We start from the raw sequence: 23771 nt of genomic DNA, 5'->3' as shown, positions 1-23771 counted from the left end.
AGGAAAATGTTGCTTACAGCTTATAACTGGTTGGGTTTAATAGGTGTATTTTCCTTGACCTTCTATACAGGATTTGCTAGAAGGAGGACTTGAATTTTAGATGTGTTCATCCATGTCATCAAAGATGCATGTTATCATCAGAGCTAGAGTTGGCTAGCAGTGACACTGAAAGCATTTAGAAAACTGTGCTTTTCCCCTTCAAAATCAGAAAATACAAAGCAACGGAAGTACACATAGTGTAGTTAATAATCCTTTCTGTCTGAAATACTTTATTCTCCGCTTTTGTCCTCATTAGATTTGTAGTTTGGGATTGAAGTGGCCACTATACTCAAAGACAACATTTGCTGATTGTTTTTTTATAAAATATGCTACCAATGAGAAAAATAAAATAAAACATGATTTTGTTTAACTTTCGCTTATTAGATGCTACAGCTCAGATTTTCTTGGAAAAAGAGACTGAATATGAACAGTCTATACGAAATGAGTTTCAATTGCCTATTTCTATTAAATATTAGAGAAGACATTTTAGATCTCATATATAATTTCCTATCCCCCTTGTGTTTTCCACTTTGAAGTTCAGAATACCTAAAGTCACTTTTTCTACTGGAGAACAGTTAATTGGTTAACAAGTTACCTTTTGTTTATTAATTTCTACTGGCCATTTTCATATTTCTTTTCTTATGTCCTTTTACTTCAGTGCTTATCTTTTTTTAATTTTCCTTCCGATTTCTCATTCTACAGGCTGCCAATACATAGCCCCGAAGTTACTGTAGATGTTAGTCTCAGTACTCTGTCCAGAGGGTCAGTAAGCCTCTGAAACATTCCCTGAAGGTGTTCAGGTGCATTGAACTGTGGCTGCAAATGTTTGAGGCAGATCGGAGCATCCAGCTGCCACTGAATTCACTTGAACATGATGTAAAACCAGTAGGTTCTAGTGTATGAAAGTATCCGTAATAATATATCATGGGAATATTTTGTAATGCAGGTGCACTCTACAGGATTGCTGTCATTGTTTTCCACTTGACTGTGTTTTAAGAAATTAGCTGCTAAATATGTGATGTCAATTTGTCAGAAGAGCAGAGGCTTATATATTACAATGAGGTTTATTGACAATATGGAAACCTTTGTTTATCACCCCACTCTGGCTCCCTAAGAAGTACTCTTATTGAATCAAATAGTTAAGCTGCGAATGTATTTACATAAATGATATTTGAGTTAGTTTTCAGAAGCCACAGACCTAATGGAAAGAAAGAGGTCAGGCCTCTTGAGGCTTTGAAATAGGACTTTCTGGCTCAGAGTGCATTTCTACCAATACCAAGAGGGGAACAGTGATATATCACAATGAATATTACAGGTACATTGTTTTAGTCAAGTAAACTTTCTTCTGTGTTTTTCTGTTAGAAAAGAGAAAAGCTTCATATAACAGATCTCTCTCCTGCCCAGCTATTACTTACTGGTAGTGAGCCTGGCTTACTTAAAGTCGAAGTTCAAAATCCAAAGCCAGTGATTATACAATACCAGAACAGGCAGACAGTCATGGAAAAACCTGTAAATAAATATGGGTTAAGACTTACTCTATAGAAAACAAAAGTTAAATTGTATACTTCTGATAGTGTCTACCACAGTTCTGTAGGTAGATAGACAAGGAGGATGAATGCATCTTTATTTTTGTATGGAAATAACTATGTGGAAGAATAGGTGAAATCTTGTTTTGACTAGTATGCTGCGTAAATATGACATAAGTCATATTGTGAATATGTATATGTACCACCATCGTGTCATTTTACAAAGTGACTTTTTTTTCCACGAGAAGGAACACTTGAGCCTATAAACTTGTGGAGGAAAATGAATAATCATAAGCGTTACAAAAATAAAGACCTTGAGCAGTTATAGTGTTTGTTGTTATAATTCATAAGGGATGTCAGATTTCTAGCATGTTGCAGATTGTTGTGCTCCTTCACAAGAAGAATTCATTTTTATTAAAGTTATACACAGATTTTTCATCTGGAATTAAGATAATTGCTAATGTCACCATTTCCTCTGATGCAAACATTAGCACAGAGATTCAGATAATTTCAGATTAGGCAATCCTCGAGTTTGTGCATTTGCTTTAGTTTTGTGCAATTGCATCACTATTCTAATGGACCACTATTCTGCATGAACTGCTAGACCAGAAGCCATAGGCTTGGAATTTTTCAAAATGTTGGAAAATGTGAGATCAGGTGTTTTGCCTAGGTAATGCAGTCTTTTGCCATTAGCAAGCTGAAAATTACATTAAGCTGTAGAGTACCACTGCAGCTCACCCAAAAACATTAATGGGCATAGCTTCAAAAATGACTACTCACCTGCCTTGCCAGTCAGTTAGGTTCTGGGAAAGTTAATATGGATGAAGAAGGGAGGAATGGCAACCAAAAAAGAAAAATGAGAACAAATGGAAATGAAGTTCCAGTTTAAGCATTTCCTAATGGAAACAGCTCTGAATTTGATTAAGCAGCTTTGAGAAGTACCAAATGTCATACTACAAAAAGACCACTGTTTCTATTTAGAGATATTTAGAATGCAGAAATAAACTATTTTGTTGATAGCCATGATGCGGTGCACATTCTGTCTGCAAACCTTGCCAGTAATATAACAGTAATTCTCCATCACATTTGTCCTTTTACTTATTTATTTTATATTAAATATCCAGAAACAGAGATTTTCACATAATCATACTAGGGACAATTAAGTCTATTTTTACATAGAGATGGATGCTAAGTATACATGTGTAGCAGTTACACTGGAAGCATATGCATTATACCAGCTTTACAAATAACGTGGGCTCCTCAGACACTAGACAATTTTGAGCTAAGGGAGGGAATTTTTTTTTTGTTATAACATTTTTTCCTTGGTGGTAACAAATTAACTGCTTTGTATGCATTTTCAGTTGGAACTACAACAGAGTCACTTGAGACCCTGACAAATAAGTTTAAAGCTCTGCCATTGTATCATTTTAGCTAAATTACATGCCTGAAACCTACAAAGCGTGATATATGATGTACCTGTACAGTACAAGGCAGCACGAAGACAAAAAAATTAGTTTTCTTTCTCTTAAGAACAATTCTTTACATCCTTAGCTCCTTATGCAGTTTTTCCTAAAGAACAACAAACAGTACAGTTAGATGTGGTGCTACTTATCCATTTTGGCCCTTTAATGGTCACAAGAGTTTACAAGAAAAATAAAGCAAATCAATATCTTATTCAGAAATCCACTGGTCACTTTTAGGACCATCAGACAACCTTTGGGGATCAGTTGTTTCACATCCCTGTTATTTTTCATTCTACGAGCCAAATGATTCAGATAGCCAAGCCAAAAACCCTCACAGAAGTCCCTCACCTTTTCTTTCCATGCACACAGAAAGACTAAGAGCAGATGTCTAATATAAAACAAAAGCAAATCAAGGTTTAGTAGAAAGCATATATGAAGGTCATCTTTCTAAATGTCTGCACCCATGTCTGCCTTAATGAAAGGCTCTGTCATTTACAGAATGGAGATTTTCTCCCAAGGAATCCATGGACAGACATATTGTATGATTTATCTTTAAGAGAAATGATGAGGCTTCCTCAGTAGTCTTAAGGGCAGCAGTAGCATCTACCTGCCTTGCCTGAGCAGTTTTTTTAGACTATGGAATGTCTTACTGTAGCTCCTCAATAAAGCATGAGGATAAAATAATAGAGAACATTTCTAAGAAAGTTTGCACTAACAGCATCTTCCATTTTGGTTGTGCATGTGGATGCCCTTTGGCTTCTTGTCCAGTTCTGTAGTATGTAGTGCAGTTTCTCAAAGGAATATGTTTCAGATTGTGGGAAGCTAATAGCCAGGCAAAGTAGCTCCTGACTATATGCAAGAAGATTATTTAGGAAACCTGTGGACAAGTAATGTCAAAATATTTGGGGAAAAAAACAAAAAAGACTACAGGTCTTGCTATAAAACAGACAGACATTTTATTATGGCAGGGGTCGGCAACCTCTGGCACGCGGCTCGCCAGGGTAAGCATCCTGGTGGGCTGGGCCAGTTTGTTTATCTGCCGTGTCAGCAGGTTTGGCCGATCGCGGCTCCCACTGACCGCGGTTTTCATCCCAGGCCAATGTGGGCTGCGGGAAGCGCCGAGGGATGTACTGGCTGCAGCTTCCTGCTGCCCCCGTTGACCTGGGACGGCGAACTGCAGCCAGTGAGAGCCGCGGTCTGCCAAACCTGCCAACGCAGCAGATAAACAAACTGGTCCAGCCCGCCAGGGTGCTTACCCTGGCGAGCCGCATGCCAGAGGTTGCTGACCCCTGTGTTATGGCATAGTACGCAAATAGATCTCTGTACAAGATGGGGATGCAACAAGTTCAAAGGTAATGGATACCAAGGTGACTCAGCTGCTTATTTCAACACATGCAAATCAGAAGAACAGAGAAAGTTCCTCCAACAGAGAATTGTTAATGTCTATATTCTATTCTAATTATGATCCTCAAAGTATTGAAAAACAACAGCACAATCTGGAACTTGAAACTCCTGATCAGGCATCTGGAGAAATTAAAGTTCAGCATGAAGACTCTAAAAGTCATCTTCAAACAGAATATCTTAGAGATTTTTTAAAAATTATTATTGACTGTGAACGTGAAAAAAATCTGACTGCATCTCTCTGTGTTCCCTATAGTCTATGCCAAAGTTCTCATAGTTAGAGAGGCAGCTTTCAGACAAAGGGGCATCTTTATTTATTCTCTCTTGAATTATCTTGTAATGGAGCATCATCCAGGCAAAAAGCCAAGGATGATATTCTTGTGACACTCAAAATCATAGAAGAATGTGGATTCCTCATAAATTGGGATAAGTGAAAACTCCATCCAGGAAATCTCTGACTTGAAGGCACTAATAATACAAATAAAACATAAAGTCAGCAATTGGTAAAATCATAGTCCATGGTGCCATTTAGTCAAACAGTAATATCCCCTGCTGGTTATCCTGACCTAGGCCAAATCTCACATGAGATATTTCCTTTTTTTCCCACCTTCCTACAAAAACATCTCTAAACCCATATACAAAGTTAGGTTTCCTCAGAGATCTCCAGCCTACTCCAGCAAGGGAAAGGTTTGTGGTGATCTGATAGCTGAATCTTGGCAAGCAAAAGTAGCAATGATGGCCTTCAGAAGGAATTGGAAAACATTCTGCCTCCCACAAGGATTAAGATGTATGACCATAGCATAATATCAACCTTTGGAAACAGAAAGTGATGTTCAGGGGGTTTCCCCTATCAGTAGAGAACAGACATGATCTTGCCCTGGCAGGCAAAGAGAGTTTTTAAATGTAACATTAGTGCTTGATGGCAAAAGTGTGAGAGAAATGGTAATTTTTTTCACATTTGGTAGGATAGTGGTCGAAAGGTGGCCAAAATTAGGATATATGTCCTGAATTCAGATTGTACTTATGTCTATGTAAGGGTGCGTGGCAAACCCTCTTTGTCAATCTCCGAGGGAGGCCATGCTTCCTCATAGTCACACCCTTTTTGCAGCACTCACTCAGAGGAAAATTTGTGTCTTTAAAGCTAAGGCCACCTGAGCTGGCCAAGCAGCATCGACTCTAGGTGCTCAAGCCCTTTGGCAGGGTGGGGCTGTAATAACCTTAGTCCCAGATTTGGACCTTAGCGTCCAAAATATGGGGGTTAGCATGAAAACCTCCAAGCTTAGTTACCAGCTTGGACCTGGTACCTGCTGCCACCACCCAAAAAATTAGAGTGTTTTGGGGCACTCTGGTCCCCCTGAAAAACCTTTCCTGGGGACCCCAAGACCCAAATCCCTTGAGTCTCACAACAAAGGGAAATAATCCTTTTTCCCTTCCCCCCTCCAGGTGCTCCTGGAGAGATACACAGACACAAGCTCTGTGAAACTACACAGAGAGACTCCCCCTCTCTGTTCCCAATCCTGAAAACAAAAAGTACTTTCCTATTCCCCCAGAGGGAATGCAAAGTCAGGCTAGCAATTCAACACACAAATCTTCCCTGATTTCTTCCTCCCACCAATTCCCTGGTGAGTACAGACTCAATTTCCCTGCAGTAAAGAAAAACTCCAACAGGTCTTAAAAGAAAGCTTTATATAAAAAGAAAGAAAAATACATCCAAATGTTCTCTCTGTATTAGATAATACAACACAGGGTCAATTGCTTAAAAGAATATTGAATAAACAGCCTTATTCAAAAAGAATACAAATCAAAGCACTCCAGCACTTATATTCATGCAAATACCAAAGAAAAGAAACCATAGAACTTACTATCTGATCTCTTTGTCCTTACACTTAGAAACAGAAGACTAGAAAGTAGAACTACTTCTCCAAAGCTCAGAGAAGCAGGCAGCCAGAAACAAAGACCCTAGACACTCAATTCCCTCCACCCAAAGTTGAAAAAATCCGGTTTCCTGATTGGTCCTCTGGTCAGGTGCTTCAGGTGAAAGAGACATTAACCCTTAGCTATCTGTTTATGACAGGGGCACCACCAAGTGAGGGGCTCTGGCCTGCCGTCAGGGCAGAGCAGCAACAGTCAGGCATCCTGACTTTGGCAGACTTCAGACAAATGCAGGCCATGTGGTCTACAGTGTGGAGGCTGCTGCCCGAGGGTTGGGGTAGCAGGCGATGAGGGGCCCGTGTCTCAGCCCAAGGCCATAACAGTGGTGAAGTGGTCCGTCAGTGGGTCTTTTCCCACAACATGCTGACCTAGTATCAGGCCAAAGCCCAACCAGACTGTCATCTATGTCTCATGGGCTACTTCCTACTTTCCTCTTGATGTGTACCTCCATTCTATGGGTGTCCTCCATCTCCCTGCAGTAGGTGGCGAGCAGCATTCCCAGAAGCTCCTCTTCATCTTGGTAGACCCGCAGCTCTGGAAAATCTTTGTTATGGCCAGGGTCTTCCTCAGGCTCCAGCAGGAAGCGGAATGCACATATCTGTCTCCCTCAGTGGCTCCAGCCCAACTGAGCTGCAGGACCTGTCTTTTATACTTCTGCTTCTTGTCCCACCTCTCAGCTTCCGGCAGGGCAGGAGTGACCTTCCTGGCTCTGCAACCCAAGGGGCGGTTGTGGTCCCTCCTTGTCAATCTCTGAGGGAGGCCATGTCTCTTTGTCATAGTCTACCATGTATAAAAGATTGAGTACCTATTGACAAACTTTAATGCAATGATCCTGCAATAGGCAAACCCATTCTCCCTCACAGAAACCTACTGACTTCAGTCTATCACAATCAAAGAGAAGTGATGACATACTCTGGATGACAGCAGGGTTGTTGAAACAGGTATATAAACAAGAGAGAATCCTTCAGAGAGCCACCATGTCACCAACGCCACATAGCAGTCAGACATGTCCTTTAAAACTATCTGCCATCCCCAAACTTTTAAGATGGTGTATCTCAGTTTACAAAGCAAAAGGCTTCTCTTCTGGCTATCGCTGTAAAGACTGTGTATTAAGCTAATTGATAGTTTATGAAAAATAGTTAATGTGGTAATATAAAGCTAACGACTGGTGCTTGATTGTGTGTCAGTCAGAGACAGGAAGGATCAAGAGTATGATCATGTTTTCATTACCTTTGTCTGTCCTCCCTCATTCTTTTCTTTTATTTCTCATAGTCACTTGTTGCCTCTTCACTCTAACTAAACTGTACATTCTTTGGAGCAGGGACTGGCTTTTACTATTTGTTTGTATGGTGTCCAGCACAATGGGGCCTTGATCTTGACTGGGCTCCTAAAGACTACCACAATAGATATGAACAGAACATAAAAGATCATTTGAATTTTATGAATTATTGGTAAATAATTATACAAATTCAAGTAAATTTCTGAACTAGAGCAATCCCATCTCATTGGAATAATGTTGATAAAATCCCATTGTATGATCTACGGACCTGCCTTTGACAAAGAATAGGAAAATGTGTTAATCTGAAAATGTTCTTTCTAACAGATCTACAGATCTGTCCTATTAATTACTGCAGTCATATTTCTCTTCTTTTCCAGGAAACAGCTCTTGGGCTTTACAACAAGGAGTCACTATATTCACAGTTTAAATGCTAATAGTTTATCAGTTTAGGCCAATTGTTTAAGCAAGTAAACCACCAGCAAGTCTTCTGCTGGGGATTTCCTTAGTGTGAGGAATTCCTCAGCAAGCATAGAGCTGGCATAGCTGGCTCTTGTATCTTCCTCCCTCCAGCCCTGGCTCAGGGAGTATTTTGGTGATGGGATTGGGGAGAGCCAGCATGTGCTATGCTCTGTCTATCCGCAATTGGCATTTGGTCCCTTGGTCAGCAAATTAAAGCAGATTCTAGCCCCTCTCAGGGTTGGTACAGGGGCAGAGAACTAGGGATCCAAAATTGGTGGCTGGTTTTCTACTTCTTTTTTCCCTTTCTTGAGCTGTCCTGTGTGAAAGAGGGGATATATCCTTTTCTAAACACTTCTCTAGGCTCATACAGAACCACTTGACCTCTTATCCTGCTCACTTGGGGCTCCCAAACCCTGGTAGGGAAGCAGGTACCATGGAGCATCCAGAAAGACTCTCTCTTCCCTTTCCTCTGGTGCAGCAGGTGGCCAGCTATCAGAGCTGTTCCTGGGGCTACATGAGAAACTGATCCCCTTGCCCCCACTGCAGAGTGGGAGGATTGATTTAAGCTCTTCAACTGACAAATTGCACAAGATATGTCTCAGGGAACACATTATCAATTCACAGTCAACTATAAATGTTCTTAGCAATGTCGTCACCCTCAAGGGAGCACAGTTTAGAGTCTCAGGGGCCACAAGTGGTGCCAGGACCACATGTTTTACCCCCCTCAGGTTTAGATAGTATTTTTCTACTGAGGAAGTGTTCACATTGGTAGGCTTTGGGAAAGTGGAGCCTATCTCTGTCTGTGACTCACAGATCTGATTTGCCTCCAGAACAGCAAGGCAGAGGCCAAAGACCCATTGTTGGGATCTGTGGACCAGCCCGCTGTGAGGAAGGAAAATTTTCAGGTAACAAGTACATTTTCTTATTTTTGCACTGCCTCTAAAAATATGTAAGACTGACACTAGCTCTTTCATACGTTTCAAAGCATATTTTAATGTACTGTATGTAATAATCCTCTCAGCCCTGCATTATTTTTTAAATGTTTATGGACTAACACAGCAGTGATGAACTAGGACTAAATATACTGGCCCACCACCTTTTAATTGCCTTTCTAATATTTTATACCATATCAATGTTAGAAATATCCTTCCCTTACCCTGTTTCCTTGAAAACTAGAGGGAAACTCTGTATAAGGGTAATAATCCTCAAGTATTGATAGTTGTAATATCAGAAGAAAAGCCCACAAGAGTTAAGAGGTTTAAAAAAATGGGAATCCATTTTGTTTCTACTGTCAATCATCGTTCTAATGTAAGCAAATTGCTTTGCCTAACTGAAAGAAGCCTTTAAACAGACAAGCCAATATAAATATGCAGATTGCAAACAGCTCGGTTTAATAAATGCAAGCATGTGCAGAGAATTATTTGTTTACCTCTGCTTATTTATGTCAAAAGCAATTGTAATTAAACAGGAATCCAACCTCAGAAGTAGTACTTTAGTTGATTGTTCTCATCAGAAGTGTCATATAACCCTAATGTTTAGGGCATGTCACAGAAGCCATTATTTTTTGTCTCTAATAGATGCCTACTGATAAATAGTTCTTTCAGGTGACAACATTTTTGAGTAAAGGTAATTGCCTCCCTCAAATTAAAAGCGAGACACAATTTCATATTAATTCTAGAAGGTTCATATTAATTAAGGTTTCATATTAATTCTAGAAGGTTTTCTGATCAGAAAAGAGAGAGTTACTAATATCTCTTTTTGGAAAATATATACAATTAAGTGTACAGCCATTTATACCTATGTGTACATAAATATAGGCCTTCAATAGAACACAATAACTTTTATGTACTATTTTAATATTTTGACTAAAATATTAAAATAGTACATAAAAGTTATTGCATTCTATTGGTCTAAAGTAAATGCTGATTTTTCACTTTGCATAATTTTGTATGCAACTAGACTGAAAATATGTGTGATTTCAAGAGTCCTGTAGTTATTTCATTTTTGAGTTCTATATGTAACTATTTTCAGTAATGAGTATACAAAACCCAGGGTCAAATGAGTTCAACTTCCAGAAAAGTCAGTGTGAACTTTGTGCATGCACCCAAAGACAAATCTTTCCCCACTTAATATGTAATAAAGCTCAAAAAACACATTCTTGTTGTTCACTTCGTAATGCAGTAGAAAGGGGAACATTTCATGAGCAAGAGGTGGACTGTAATAGCATTATCATGCATTAAGAACAGGTAGATATAAACTTTTGGGCCGAGTCCTGTAAACCCTTTCTCATTTGAATAGCCCTGCTCACAAGAGCAGTATCATTGACTTAGCTGGACTGTGCATACCATTAAGGATTTGTAGGATTGGATTTTTTTTATCTTTAGCATTTATAAAGGTGAACAAGGTAAAACATGAGTGTGGCAGTATCCAGAGAAGATAGGAAACAGGTGAAATTTTGGCTCAGTGGCAAAACTTTCATTGATTTTGGCGGAACCAGGTTTTCCCTCCAGCTATCCAGGAGATCAGCTGTTATTTGAAAGAAGAGGAAAAAGAATAAAGCATATTAATATGTAAGACTGATGAGCATATGCTAGTATCCACCAAGACTGTAAAAACATATATTAACAAAATTATTGACATCTTAATTCACTGCCCATAAATGGTAGAAAAGTAAGTGTTCTTCCTTTACTTATCCAATATGTAAATGTAATATGTAGTGTTACAAAATCTATTTATCTATTTTGTAGTCCTGCGATATGCCTATATGGTGATGCATAGCTACACATGCTAAATGCCACGAGAATGAAATTTTAGGCAAAGAATGCATGTGAGCTATCATTTACCAAGTCAGCCAATATAAGGCATAATAGGCCAAATCCTGTTTGCCTCATTCAAGTGTGGTTTTGGGTACTGTGGTTTTGTTTTGTTTGATTTTATATAATTTCTTATATGTAAGTGAAGTCAGCATACATACATAAACACACAAATATGAACATACACTATTACATTATGTACAATAATTTGACACAAACTGTAGTGACCTTGAGATTATAAACATAGCATATAAGATGTTTCTTGGCAATTGTTTTTTTTATGTTTGGTCTTTTATTTTTAAAGTAATTTAAAATAGACATCTAAGAGCCAAGTGAAACCATATTTGTGAAGTTAGGTTAGCTACACTGAATCATTGTTAGAAGCAAAAAAATTTAATTATATTAAATTCACCTTGAGATAAAAAAGAAGACACTTAAGAATTAATGAGTCAAATTATAATTTCCCATTTTTTAGCCGTATGAAAGAAGTCAGCAATATGAACCCACTAATTAGTTATCATTGTAGTGCAGTGTATTTGTGATGTAAAGAGAACTATGGCACTGTTTTTATTTTATTCTCTTTTATGAAGACTGTGAGGAAAGAGTAAGGAATTAGAGAAAGAACCACAGAAGTTCATCTTTCATTTTAAGGTTAGCTCAAATGACCATTTTTTGCATTGGCTTTTGCTGTAGCTTAAAACAGTTGTCAGATGTAGCATATTTTTGCTCAGATATATATCTTATATTGTACAGTCTGCATTTTGCCATCATGACTTCATCCTGGGCTATTTTAGCTCTCTTTCTGCTACAGATTTCCAATCTAGGTGACTATCATTTGCCAGGTAGCTTGTTTCCTTTTCTTTCTATGGTTGATAATTTAGCAGGTTATTTTAGGATTTGTTCTCCCTAAAGTGCATACAGCACTTCTGATTGTTTACTCTTAAAGCTCCGGAGATTGAGGAAAGTCTCCAGGCTGCTGCTGTTTATTGTACACACTTGGACTGTTAAGGGTTTATTTTCAACAGGAGGTAGACGAGTAGAGATAAAGACCAATGGTGCATATCCCCCTTCCAGTGCATCTTGCTGTACAATTCTGCATATGACCTATTTTATATATTTATTTTTACCTTTAAATTGATTCTGTTTTCTCATAAATACTAATTTGGCCCTTGGTGGTGATAGTTCACTTTGTGTTTATAATTTCTGCTGCTAGTACAAAAGTGGCTGTTCGATTTTCTTCACTGTCTGCTAGCAGCAGCAGTCAAAATTACAGGCTAATGGTGAGGTGAGCAGCTTATAATATATGATAATCAATAGTCCAAATCTTCTTCCTATGATGTGACATAAAAGAGTGAAGTAAAAAGCTACAGATTTTCAGCAATGTAATGCAAAAACTCATGCACTGCTGGTGGTTTTCCCTTCAAGGTCAACTTGTATTTTTTTCCTCACAAAACTGTTCTCTCCTTTTTTTGCTTCATATTTAATTCAGTCAGTGCTAAGATGTCCAGAGAACAGAAATGGAAGGTTAGTCAATACTGCAAATATGAATGCAAGTATAAAAATAGCTTTAGCCAATTCAGGAAACTAGAGGGGAAAGATAAATATGATATATAAAGATAAGTATTAATTTTATTTAAAGGGATCGCCAAGTCTAATGGATCATAGATTTTTCTTTGTGTACTTTATTGATGAGGGACAAATAGTGTGTAATAGTTACACATATATGTATGTAAACACTTATATGTATGCACACACATGTATTCATAAAGGTTGACAATTTCAAAGCTGACTAGGGATCTTAGCCACATAACTCATGTTGAAGCCCACTAGTCAGCTTTGAAAATCTCAGCCACATGGTTTTTTTCTATACGTTACAGATAAAGCCCTGTATGGATACAAAATTTGTAGGGATTTAGATATAAAATTTGGATCCGCATCCATCCCCAATCAGCAAAAATAGTTCACGTCTGCGGATGCGAATATCTGCAGATATAAAATGGATATCCGTGAATTTGCAAGATATCCTAGTTACAGACAGAGCGTTCAGTGAGACCTATAGTTAACAGAATGCACAGCAAGACCTATAGTTAACATTTCATAAGTGTTCCATTTTGTTTTCAGTCTTATTATATATTTGGTCTTTTATCTTTGAATGGATTGTTCTCAGTCCAAGGACTACTGTTTTAAAAAAAAATAAGTACAACTGGTTCATCCATTTTTGAAAATGGGAGGCAATGAGAAAAAAATACAACTTCCATATATGAAAGTTATCAATTCCCATTCTCAAAAATGGCTGAAACATTATTATTTTTTTAAAAGTAATCCTTAGAACAGAACAGAACAGCCAGATTTCAGCCCAAGAGTTAAAAGACCAAAAAAATTATAAAACTGAAAATATTGTTTAGATTGGAACACTTACGGAATGTTAACTATAGATAAGGATGTGAGGTTGTCATGGAGATCACAGAAGTCATGGATTCCGTGACTTCTCCAGTGGCTGGTGCAGCTGACCTCAGGGCTGCCCAAGCAGCTGAGGCTGCCCCGGGGCTAGCCTCACTGACTGCTGCTGGGGAAATCTAGGGCCTCCACGCCTTCCAGCAACAGCAAGAGTTTGAGTGCAGGGCTGGAATTTGGGGTGCAGTATGAGATGAGGGCTCTGGGCAATGCTTACCTGTGCTCTCCCAGGGTCCAGGATGTGGGCGCATTGGCGCCCGCGGACACCGCGTTGGGGACCACTGATCTAACAAGTTCAAATCTCTACCAGATAGGACAGAGTAAGAACTTGAAGCAAGGTTTCCCACAGCCCAGATTTTTCTTTGACTTTGAACAAAACATTTAATTCAACCCAAAATGATTTTTTATTTTGTTTTCAGGATTTTTTGTTTCACCCAGAAAACCAAATAGCTTTTGTTTCAACTTGAAACATGTTTTTTTTTTTTCAGTTCGGCCAGCAAACCAAAAATATTGCTGATTCACACGTCACTCTATCTGTTACTGCTCTAACCCTGACTGGCATCATTTGGAAAGGCATATGCCATTGTATGGGATGAAAAATAAAAGAATATTCTCTAGCACAGTGGTTCTCAGACTTTAACAACCCGAGAACCCCATTTTGATTTAATTTTTTTTGCAGATCCCATGACCCCTGCTCATCTCAGGCCTAGCCCCCCATTCCACCCCTTCTCCCAAAGCCTCACCCCTGCTCCACCTTTTCCCGTTCCCACTCCACCCCTGCCTCTCTTCTTCACCACCTCCTAGTGCACCCCGTCCCTGCTTCTCCCCCTCCTTCCTGGAGGCTCCTGTATGCCGCTGAACAGCTGTTCCCCAGCATGCAGGAGGCACTGGGAGGGTGGTGGGGGAGGAGTTGATCAGCAGAGGCAGTGGCCCTGGACATGATTCCGCCTCCTCCCCCGAGCGCACCCCGTCCCCGCTCCCCCACCTCCTTCCCAGCACCTTGTACACGCCGCTGAACAGCCATTCCAAGGCGTACAGGAGGCACTGGAAGGGAGGAGACAAATTGAGAGAGGGAAGAGGAATAGTTGATCAGTGAGGCTGGTGGCCCCAGACATAATTCCGCCTCCTCCCCCAGCGTGCCCCATCTCTGCTCCTTCCCAGCACCTCCTGCATGCCGTTGAACAGCTGGGAGGGAGAAGAATTGAGGGAGGGAGAGGGACGAGTTGATCAGTGGGGCTGGTGGACCCTCTGGAGGACCCTTGCTGAGCCCCATGGGTCCGCGGACCCCAGTTTGAGAAACCATGCTCTAGCAGGTGATGGACGTTTTATGTTGTTTGATTTGTTTCAGGATTTTTTCTCTTTTTTTGGCCAGCCATTTATTTTTCATTTGGTTCTTTTGAAGCTGCTAAGGGAGTTGAAATTTTCAAGCAGTACTGATAGAGATTGACTAACTGGTGAAATGCAGGTGTAAGAGGAATATAATTTATCTGTGTGGCTCTGCATTTTTATCACCAAGCAATTGTCACCACATATGGGCACTAATGCCATCTCATTAATACAGGATAAAAATAGGCATCACAAACTTCAACCCCAGTCTTTAAGCTCTTGCCAGCACTTTTTTGGTATGCTCTCTTCATTTTCTTCTTATACTCCCCGCTTTTAACCATCTTTACTTTACGCCATTCCCCATACACTAAGAAGAGTGTCCAACTTCTTGTTCTTCAGAGATCCTCTACTATTTTTTTCCATAAATCCTTCCTGCTATGTTCTGTTCGTCAAGAATTTCTCCACACTCTTTTCCCCCTATAGCAGTTTACTCTGTCTCATGTTTGTTTCTTTTGTCAGTCTTAGATTTTAAGCTCTTTGGGGTCAAGAACATGTGTAGAGCACTGCATGAATTCGCAGTACTCTGTAAATGATTATTAATAATATATCTAGGTTAACTCTCTCACCATAAATTAAATTACTTTACTATAAAGTGATTTAGCACAGCTTTAATTAAACTTAGCTCACGCTTCAGTCATATGTCTGATTTTTTTTGAAGTGAAAATGATTAATGCTGTTTTATAGTATTCGATTCTGCTAGATGCCTCTCTGTGTTTTTATCTGTGCGTGGATTTGTGTAGTTTGTGTGTATATATTTAATACATAGAGATGTATGTTCTAAGATTATTAAATAGTTATTGTCTGATCCTGATAGGTGCAGTTCACCTGCAATACATTTTGACATTAAGTCAGTAAGAGTTACAGGTGCTCAACATTTTTCAGGATCAAGACCTTTTGTGTGTGTGTGTGTGTGTATACGTATGTGTGCGCACGTATACATATATCAGGATCTCAATCTTTTTAGTACAGCTGGAATTCCAGGTCTAAACATTTATATAGCTACCAAATTCTTTAAAAAACCATAATGATTTGGAGGCCTGTCTGCTACTTTAGTGGGTGGAAGTTCTTAGCAGCTGAGGAACAGTGTACAGAAAACCCGGGACTCAAGACATCTGATATTTACTCTCTCAGTATTAGCTGGAGAGTACTGAGAATATGGGCAGTAGTTCCCCTTACAATCAAGAATCCCTTAATAAGGGATTCAAAGGGTATTTCTGAAATTTTCTAGCCTCCTGACATAGAGCTGGAGTCATTCACAAAGTGGAGTTCGGGGGTGAAGAACTACAGTCCAAAAATAATTGGTTTGGCTCAAGATGACCAGCCAAAATACATTTTTTTAAGCAGAATGGGATAGGTTCTCCAGAGGATTTATGGCAGTGGTTTTCAACCTGTTTTTCATGCGGCCCACAATGTGTTACCTGGGCTGCAGGTTGAGAACCACAGCGCTCTCCCTCCCCCTCAACCCCCCCCCACAAACACAGTGCCTCCCACCTAGAGACCTCTCCACAGAGTGAGGCCAGGAGCGGAGCAAGGGCCCCAGATCTCATCGCGTGGGCCCAGCGGCGTTTAGCACACACGTGGCCTGTGGCTGTGTGCCAATTTTGGACCGCATGCGGGCCGCAGCTTGGGAGCCTGATTTAGGGTCTAAGTCTGACATTTCGTTACCATTGAGATACTCAAAACCACTGCTCACCTGCCACCCACCTCTGTAGGTGCCTGAATTTCCATCATTACAGTCCCCTAGGGCACCTACATTTCTGCCAGGGAGCATGCACACAGCTGTCCCATTCTAGACACCTATTTCATGCCGAAGCCCCAGCAGAATGCTCAGACTAGGTGTTCCCCTGCTTATCCTGCCTGTGGAATACAATCCAGTAGGCATTCTCAGAGAACACCTAAACCCACACAAAACAGCTGCTGGTGGTGCCCTTTAACTTTTAGCCCACTGGTTAGAACACTCAGCTGGGATGTGGTAGATCCAATTCAATTCTTCATTCTGCATTGTATGGAGAAGGAATCTCAACATAGTTCTTCCATCTCCCAGTAGAGTGCCCTAGCCATTGCGTTAGGGTGTAGTCTGAGATAGGCTTCTCTCAGTCTGTCTTGTTGGATCTGTGCTGCTTGGTTTAATTAACTAGGCATTTGAGAACAGGGATGGGTCTCCTACCTCCTAGGTGAGTGCCGTAACCACTGGACTATAGAGTCATTCAACAGGCGAGACTGAAGGAAACCTGCCCCAGAATAAGTCATAGCCCAATGGTTAAGGTAATCTCCTGAGATGGGGAAGACCCAAGTTCCTTATTTGCATCAGGCAGTGAGGAAAATTGAATGTGGGTCTCTCACATCCTGGTTAAGTGCTCTAACCAGTGGGCTGAAAGATATAAGGGGACCACAATCAGCACCTATTTCTCTTTTACCTATGCACTGTACAGGAAGCCTAGGTGCCTAACTTGAGGCTGTGGATTCCTCTGAGCAGTAAGGTGCCTAAAAGTTAGGTGTGGTAACCGTTAGTCCCTCCATTAATCTAGCTCAAAGTTCTTATGTATGCCTTTGAATTGAATTGTAGGACCAGAAATTTTCACATTTAGTCTTTAAAAATGCAGTGAACAAAAATGCTTTATTTAGCTATATTCCATTATCTCTTTGATAAAATAGAAATATAAAAATCCTAACTGAAAGCATTATCAATTCAAATGGTGTGTCAAGGCTTATCATTCTTCCAAATTGTATGTATTGAACAAATCCATTTTCACCTGCTTTCACCAAAACAAAAAAGGAGGAAACTGATTACATGATCCATTCTCATGTCTAATAAAATAGCAGTATGCATTTTTGACAAGCTTATACTGAACCATACAGATGGAAAATTCCAGTTCTCTATTCTCAGCAGGAAGAGCTGGCTTTTTAAGAAAATCTTTTTATTTCATGACTGTCACCCAGCATAGAAATTACAAATAAAATGGAGGTGACAAAAATGAAAACTCAGCTAGCTGATTTCTATGAAGTGTTTGTACTTCCAGAGAGCCAGTCATTGCTCAGTTATTTGATTTGAAAAATTAATCCTGATAATGCCTTTTGAGTTTCTTAAGTACTGTTCACTATTTTTTCTAGGATGAGTTCTACAGAACAAAGACTGAAAGATTTCTACAGCAGATTAGTTTACAGATGAAGCTCAATTCTACTGAGAATGATTCTCTAATGACCCCTTTTTAGTTCCTTTGGGCTATGTGAATGCTTTAATAGTGAGAGAAATAGAGTTAAGTAAATATATTGTCTCAACCAGTTAGTTTATGCAGTCCTCCTGAAATGTTTTAATTATTCCTTTTTTTCCATAATTAAGAAATCAGAGGTCAGACAAGCCAAACTGAGAGCTGATCGTAGCCTCTGTATTAGTTTAAAGGAAACTCTAATAACGTGAGTTGTTGTTTTTCTCATTTGCTTTACAGAACAAGAAGAGTGTGTTAATTGCACAGATGAATGCAGAGTACTCGGTCATTCTGACAGGTGTTGGATGCCACAGTTCCCTACAACCAATCAGGCTGAAAATGCAGATTATCGCACAAATCTCTTTGTACCCACAGTTGAAGCTAATGTTGAGACTGAGACTTACGAAACTGTGAATCCCACCGGGAAAAAGACTTTTTGTACATTTGGGAAAGACAAGCGAGAGCACACTATTCTCATTGCCAATGTTAAACCTTATTTAAAAGCCAAACGTGCCCTGAGTCCTCTTCTTCAGGAGGTTCCCTCAGCATCGAGCAGCCCAACCAAGACATGCATTGAGCCTTGCACCTCAACAAAAGGACCACTGGATGGTTGTGAAGTGAAATCAGGAGCCTTGGCTGAACCAAGCAGCCAGTACTTGTCAACTGACAGTCAGTATCTATCACCTAGTAAACAGTCAAGAGACACTCCATTCATTGCATCAGATCAGATGGCTAGGGTCTTTGCAGATGTACATTCCCGAGTGAGCCGAGACTCAAGTGAGATGGACTCTGTTCTGGAGCAGTTAGACCGCTCAAATCGGGATCTAGGGAGAGAGTCAGTGGACGCAGAGGAAGTTGTGAGAGAAATTGACAAGCTTTTACAGGACTGTCGTGGAAATGACCCTGTAGCTGTGAGGAAGTGAAAAAAAAGTGTAGGCTGGCACTTACTTGCCTCTTCTGCTTATTTGGAGAAAAATAAAAGATCGCCCCTGGTTATAACAGTTTTACAGGGATGAAGGAAGACCAATGCTGCTTTAAGGCTTTTAGTGAACGTCTGAAGTGCCCACAAGTATGTTCTTTTCACTGCTCTTTCTTTTTCACATAAAATACTGTTTCATTTTGACCAAACTTTCATTAGGACAGTGTGAAGTACATTAAGAACCAAGAGAAAGAAGGAAAGACAGTGCCATTTTGACAATCTGATAGGAAGGTATGAGAAATGAGGACTAGAACTACGTCTGATATTTTAAGACTGTCCTCAATAGTTGATGCTGACTTTACTGTTTACCTATAAACCCCATGAAAAGCAGGGTTGAATCATTCTGATCTGTGGTGGATTTCCAGCAGTCACCACAGACTTCTACTGAAAGTCCTAAAAAAGATTTTGTAGTAGTCCAAGCTACACCAAACATTAACATTCATTTGTGGTAAACATTTCTGTATAAAGTTATCTGCCACAAAAAATGAAACAAAAACACAAACAAAAATCATTCCAGATCATTATTCAACAAAACATATCCTAGTCGTTAGTAACACAACTCATATCATATTAAAGTTAAATGTAAAATGTTATAGTCCATTTTGTCCTGCACACACATAAGCTAATTCACTTGATAAAAAGAAAAAAAAAGGTTTTAATGCCTATTTAGCATTTTAGTGTCCGACAAAAATATAAATAGTTAGCACTAAGTTAGAAACAAACCTGAGGTATAATATGAGTTCGCAAAAATTGTTACCTTTGAACAGTAATACATGAAACAAAATAACATTATTAACACTTTTTTATTAATTTGTGGACACTAAAATAGCTCAGGAAAGTGAAAATGTCTTAGACATCTACACAAATTACATGACCATTTAAATGTGCAAATGTAAGAAGATTCAATGTGTTTACATCAAATGACATATTTTTATTGATTTATTGCAGATTCAGTGCATATGAGCCAAATTGTTGAGTGTATAAGAGCTATATTGTGTATTTTATTAAATTAATATATAGTTGTGTTGCAAAAATATTTGGGCTTATATTGTAAATGGCAAGTGTTGCCTCAGTAGCTGTCGAACTCTATGAGTTTTGTTTTCTCCTGCTTCCTTTTCCCCATGGAGTGTGGGAAGCAGTGCCTCAGAGCAAAGTCTCTTGTTTAATGTATGGTCTACAAAGTACTTCAGTACATAATCTGTTCAGAATGTGTTTGAGTGAGCTGATGGAGCTAACTGAACGGCCTACAAATACAACTATCAGTCATGGTTATGTGCAAGTCCTTCTATTGCAAACCCATGTTTAATAACAAAAATTACACTTGAACCAACACCTGAAACCTCCTTGTTTTTTTCCAAGCACATATGCAGATAGTCTGTTTAGGTAACACATTCTTGGTTGAAATCACAACTGATCCTAATATTTCACGTTTTATGCTACTGTTAAGTTCATAGAGTATAAAAATGTGTCAGAGCCTGTGTGGTACAAACACTGTTTTTTCTGGTTTCTTGGAAAGTGCTATGGTTTACAAAGATTCAGGGTGCGGACTGCTTATTTTTTATTTATTTTTTTAACTATTATTTTAAGTTGCTTTGTTATCATCTTGTTGGAATAATTTGCAAGAGAATCTCTCTCTCTCTCCCACACACACCCTCATTCCTGTATTTAACTTCAACCCTTTTTAACAGTGTTTGGCAAACTTCAAAATTGCTTCTAGATGAAAGTTGAAAAAAATACACATTTAAATAATTACTTAAAATGAAACTAGCACAAGCACAAGAAGCAGCAGAGGAAAAGTTTAGACTAACATTTTCCTCTGGGTATTTTAAATACTCTCTATGACATAGCACCATGAAACAGTTACAGAAAAATGTGGATCTGGATTACACTAAATGTAAACTGTCATATCTTTACATGTATTTAAAAGAGTGAATTTAATTCAGGTTGGCCATTTCAGATCCCACAAGGCCATACTTAAATAATATTAATCAGTTCAAGAAACAAAGCTGACCAACACCTGCCTGTGATGTTGTGTATTCCGTGAAAAAGGTGTTCTCATCTAGTCAGTCCTACAATGAATTGTCTTTGGTTCTTGAAAACCAGCCATTCCAAAAGTTTGCTCTCAACTTCCATTGTACTGAAAGACTACTATCATATGTAGTCAAAGGATATTGTACATGTTTTATCAAGCTACTCTCCATATTTTGGACAATTTGTGTATCTAAAATGTGTTGTTATCTGTGTTCTACAGTATTATTTTGCCAGGAGATTCAAAGTTGATTTTGCTTGATAGCTAAAATTCCAGAGAGAATCCCTTTTTGTTTTGTCTGTCTTTTATCCTTATTTCCATGGTGCCCATCACTTAAGTTTATGGGCACCAAGCTTTTAGTTTAGCTAATGAGATCTATTATTCAGCTAAAGCTAAGTCAGTATGTAAATGTAGTCAAGTGACGGAGGCTTCTGTATTTTGTAAACAATTTTAACACTCAGAAACCAATAGTACAATTCATTGTATGTGTCTGAAGACATAAAAACACAACATTCTGAGAAAGGGCCGTGCCAGTGTAAAAGAAATTTACCTTAAGGCTCTCTGTCACTAGTTATTTACTAGCTTGAGCTGTTTAACACATTATCTGTATTTAGTAGTGATTATTTATTTACCAGTCTGAGGTAATTTGGAATTCATGACTCACAGCTTTATAGCTGAGTTTAGCAAATCTTGCTTTTATTTAATTTGTCTAGCAACTGCCTTGTGTTGCAGAACTCTGGCATATTGCTTCCAATGAGGGTATTCCATAATATGATATCTGCTTCATAATTTAGGAGTCACCTGCCACTGCTGTTGATACATCATGATCAACTGATAAAGTTTATGTGGGGGAAGGTTTTGAGGGTTAAGTTAGCATCTTGTGATTAAGTGAAGGAAATACCACACATGGGAGAAGTAAAATATAACTGTCTAGCCCTCAGCCTCCCTGCAAACAACTGGAAACAACCCAGCAATTAAAACTAAAACCCAGGGATTATTTCTTGCATTTTTTGCATGCATAAGGCAGATTTTAAAAGTGACTTTTAATACTAAATGAAAACTTCCACCAGACAGTTGTAAAAATAATTATTGTTACAAGGGGAAATCCATTAAACAACTAATAAAGATGCATGAAATATGAGTGAAGAGGAATGGATGTCTATGCCACTTGTATATTAACCTAAGCAAATAATAGAGTAACATTTCCTGTGATTTCAGAAAATGTTGACCAACCAAATCATAAACAACTGAATTCAAAATCAGTTTGAAAATTTACTTTTTTCTAGGCCTGTCCAGCAGAAGAGAACTTCTCTTGAAATGTGATTTGCCATTAGTGCACACATGAGATTGTCCTTTTAGAAATATGACCATAAAAAGGCATGCAGATGCTAGTGATGGAGCTCAATGCTTTATTCAAACTGGCTTTCCAGCTGTTTGTTGCCTAATGGAGTAGAAATGCTGAGGTCAACATGTAGTCTGAAGTCTGGCATATTATACGCCCACTCATTATTGTCTAATTACATTCTTTTGACATCAGGCAGCATTTATCAGTGCATTAATTCCAATGGGAGTTTTGGCTATCAAGATTTGTTGATTTGAAGTGTAATTGAATGAAACCTGATTAAGGTCTTGACTTCTCTGGCCCCATTATTCCACAGGTTGGCAGTTCACATTTATCAACCTTTGTCTCCCCATATGGCTAAGAGCTGCACCAAGTGACTAGTGAACAACACTAAAAAAAACCAAACAAAAGCAGCATACATTGTATGGATTATCTCAACCGCTATTGTTTAATGGCTGTGTTTAATGTGACCTATCTGGAAAATGAGGACTACGAATAAAAAGCAATTACTAATAGTGGTGTTGCCTGCTCTTGCATTCATTAACAGAAAAGAAATGTGTTAAACACTGCATACCACAGGGAGCCTGATGGTAATTACTTTGGAAAAGCAACTTGTGGCAATGCGGCTGTTACAACTTGTTAACAGTTTGCCAAAAAAATGACAGTTCCTGCTTCATTTATTAGAAATGTGTAACCGTTTTCTCTCAACAGGAAAGTGGTGAAGACCTTTCATCAAGCTGAGTAGGGTTATCTTTTAAGCAGCTGATGTGATGAAGCCCTACAGGCTATTATTACAACAGTATAGAGCTTCAGTAATAGGACTTTACTATACTGGTTTACTATACTGAAGTGAACTCACCAGAAGTATTATAAATGAGGGTCTCAGTTCTCAAAGGCTGTCAGCCTTGAAAGAAAGATCTAATCACTGCTCAAGTGTACATGTGGAAAATAATCCAAAAGATGTAGAGTTTGGAGAAGTGTGCGGGGTTAATCTTTCTTGATGTCCTGGGTAACAGAGGTAAATAATCTCTATTCATATTCTGCTGTAAGCAACATGACAAGCAATGGGGGGAAAATGTTAATAAGTATTAAATCTGGCTGCTTGAGTTGTTGACAAAATATACGATCCTAACTAGCCTGTAACTTATTCAGTTTTTGCATCAAGATGAATTCACCACATGATATGCCAAAGGGCTTTTTTTAAGTGCTCTAATTTGATGTCTTCTGTGGTTACCCATGTGGCATAATGATAATAGGTTGATATATGTGGAGCTCTGGGGGAGCCTCTTCCACGAATTTTCAACCAACAAGAGAATAGTGTTTGCTTTTGACAGAGCCATATTTAGATCATTCAGGATACTGCAGGTATTAGGGAGAAATTTGTAAATACCCAACTTCTAGCTCATGATTATTCTAGCATAGTCTTTTGTCCTTTTCGGTTCTGTATTACCAGAGGCTGATCT

General features: G+C 39.0%; 1 protein-coding gene across 6 annotated transcripts in view; it reads left to right on the top strand.

Moving 5' to 3' along the window:
• Nucleotides 1–22823, top strand: part of PCDH17 (protocadherin 17) — a 111164-nt gene extending 88341 nt beyond the window's left edge. For 3 of the 6 annotated variants that reach the window (XM_050947306.1, XM_050947326.1, XM_050947295.1), the window contains 2 exons: nt 8930–9004; nt 18199–22823. In XM_050947306.1, coding sequence (XP_050803263.1) covers nt 8930–9004; nt 18199–18881 — 758 coding nt within the window. In that variant the 3' untranslated portion in view covers nt 18882–22823. The remainder of the gene's footprint in view (nt 1–8929; nt 9005–18198) is intronic. The other 3 variants (XM_050947336.1, XM_050947316.1, XM_050947356.1) reach the window with 2 other exon arrangements.
• Nucleotides 22824–23771: the final 948 nt, after the last annotated feature.

This window comes from Gopherus flavomarginatus, chromosome 1 (genome assembly GCF_025201925.1).
Source record: "Gopherus flavomarginatus isolate rGopFla2 chromosome 1, rGopFla2.mat.asm, whole genome shotgun sequence".
In the NCBI taxonomy this organism is placed as follows: domain Eukaryota; kingdom Metazoa; phylum Chordata; order Testudines; family Testudinidae; genus Gopherus; species Gopherus flavomarginatus.
The sequence above is the reverse complement of the archived record's forward strand: the minus strand, read 5'-3'. Positions and strand labels throughout refer to the sequence as shown.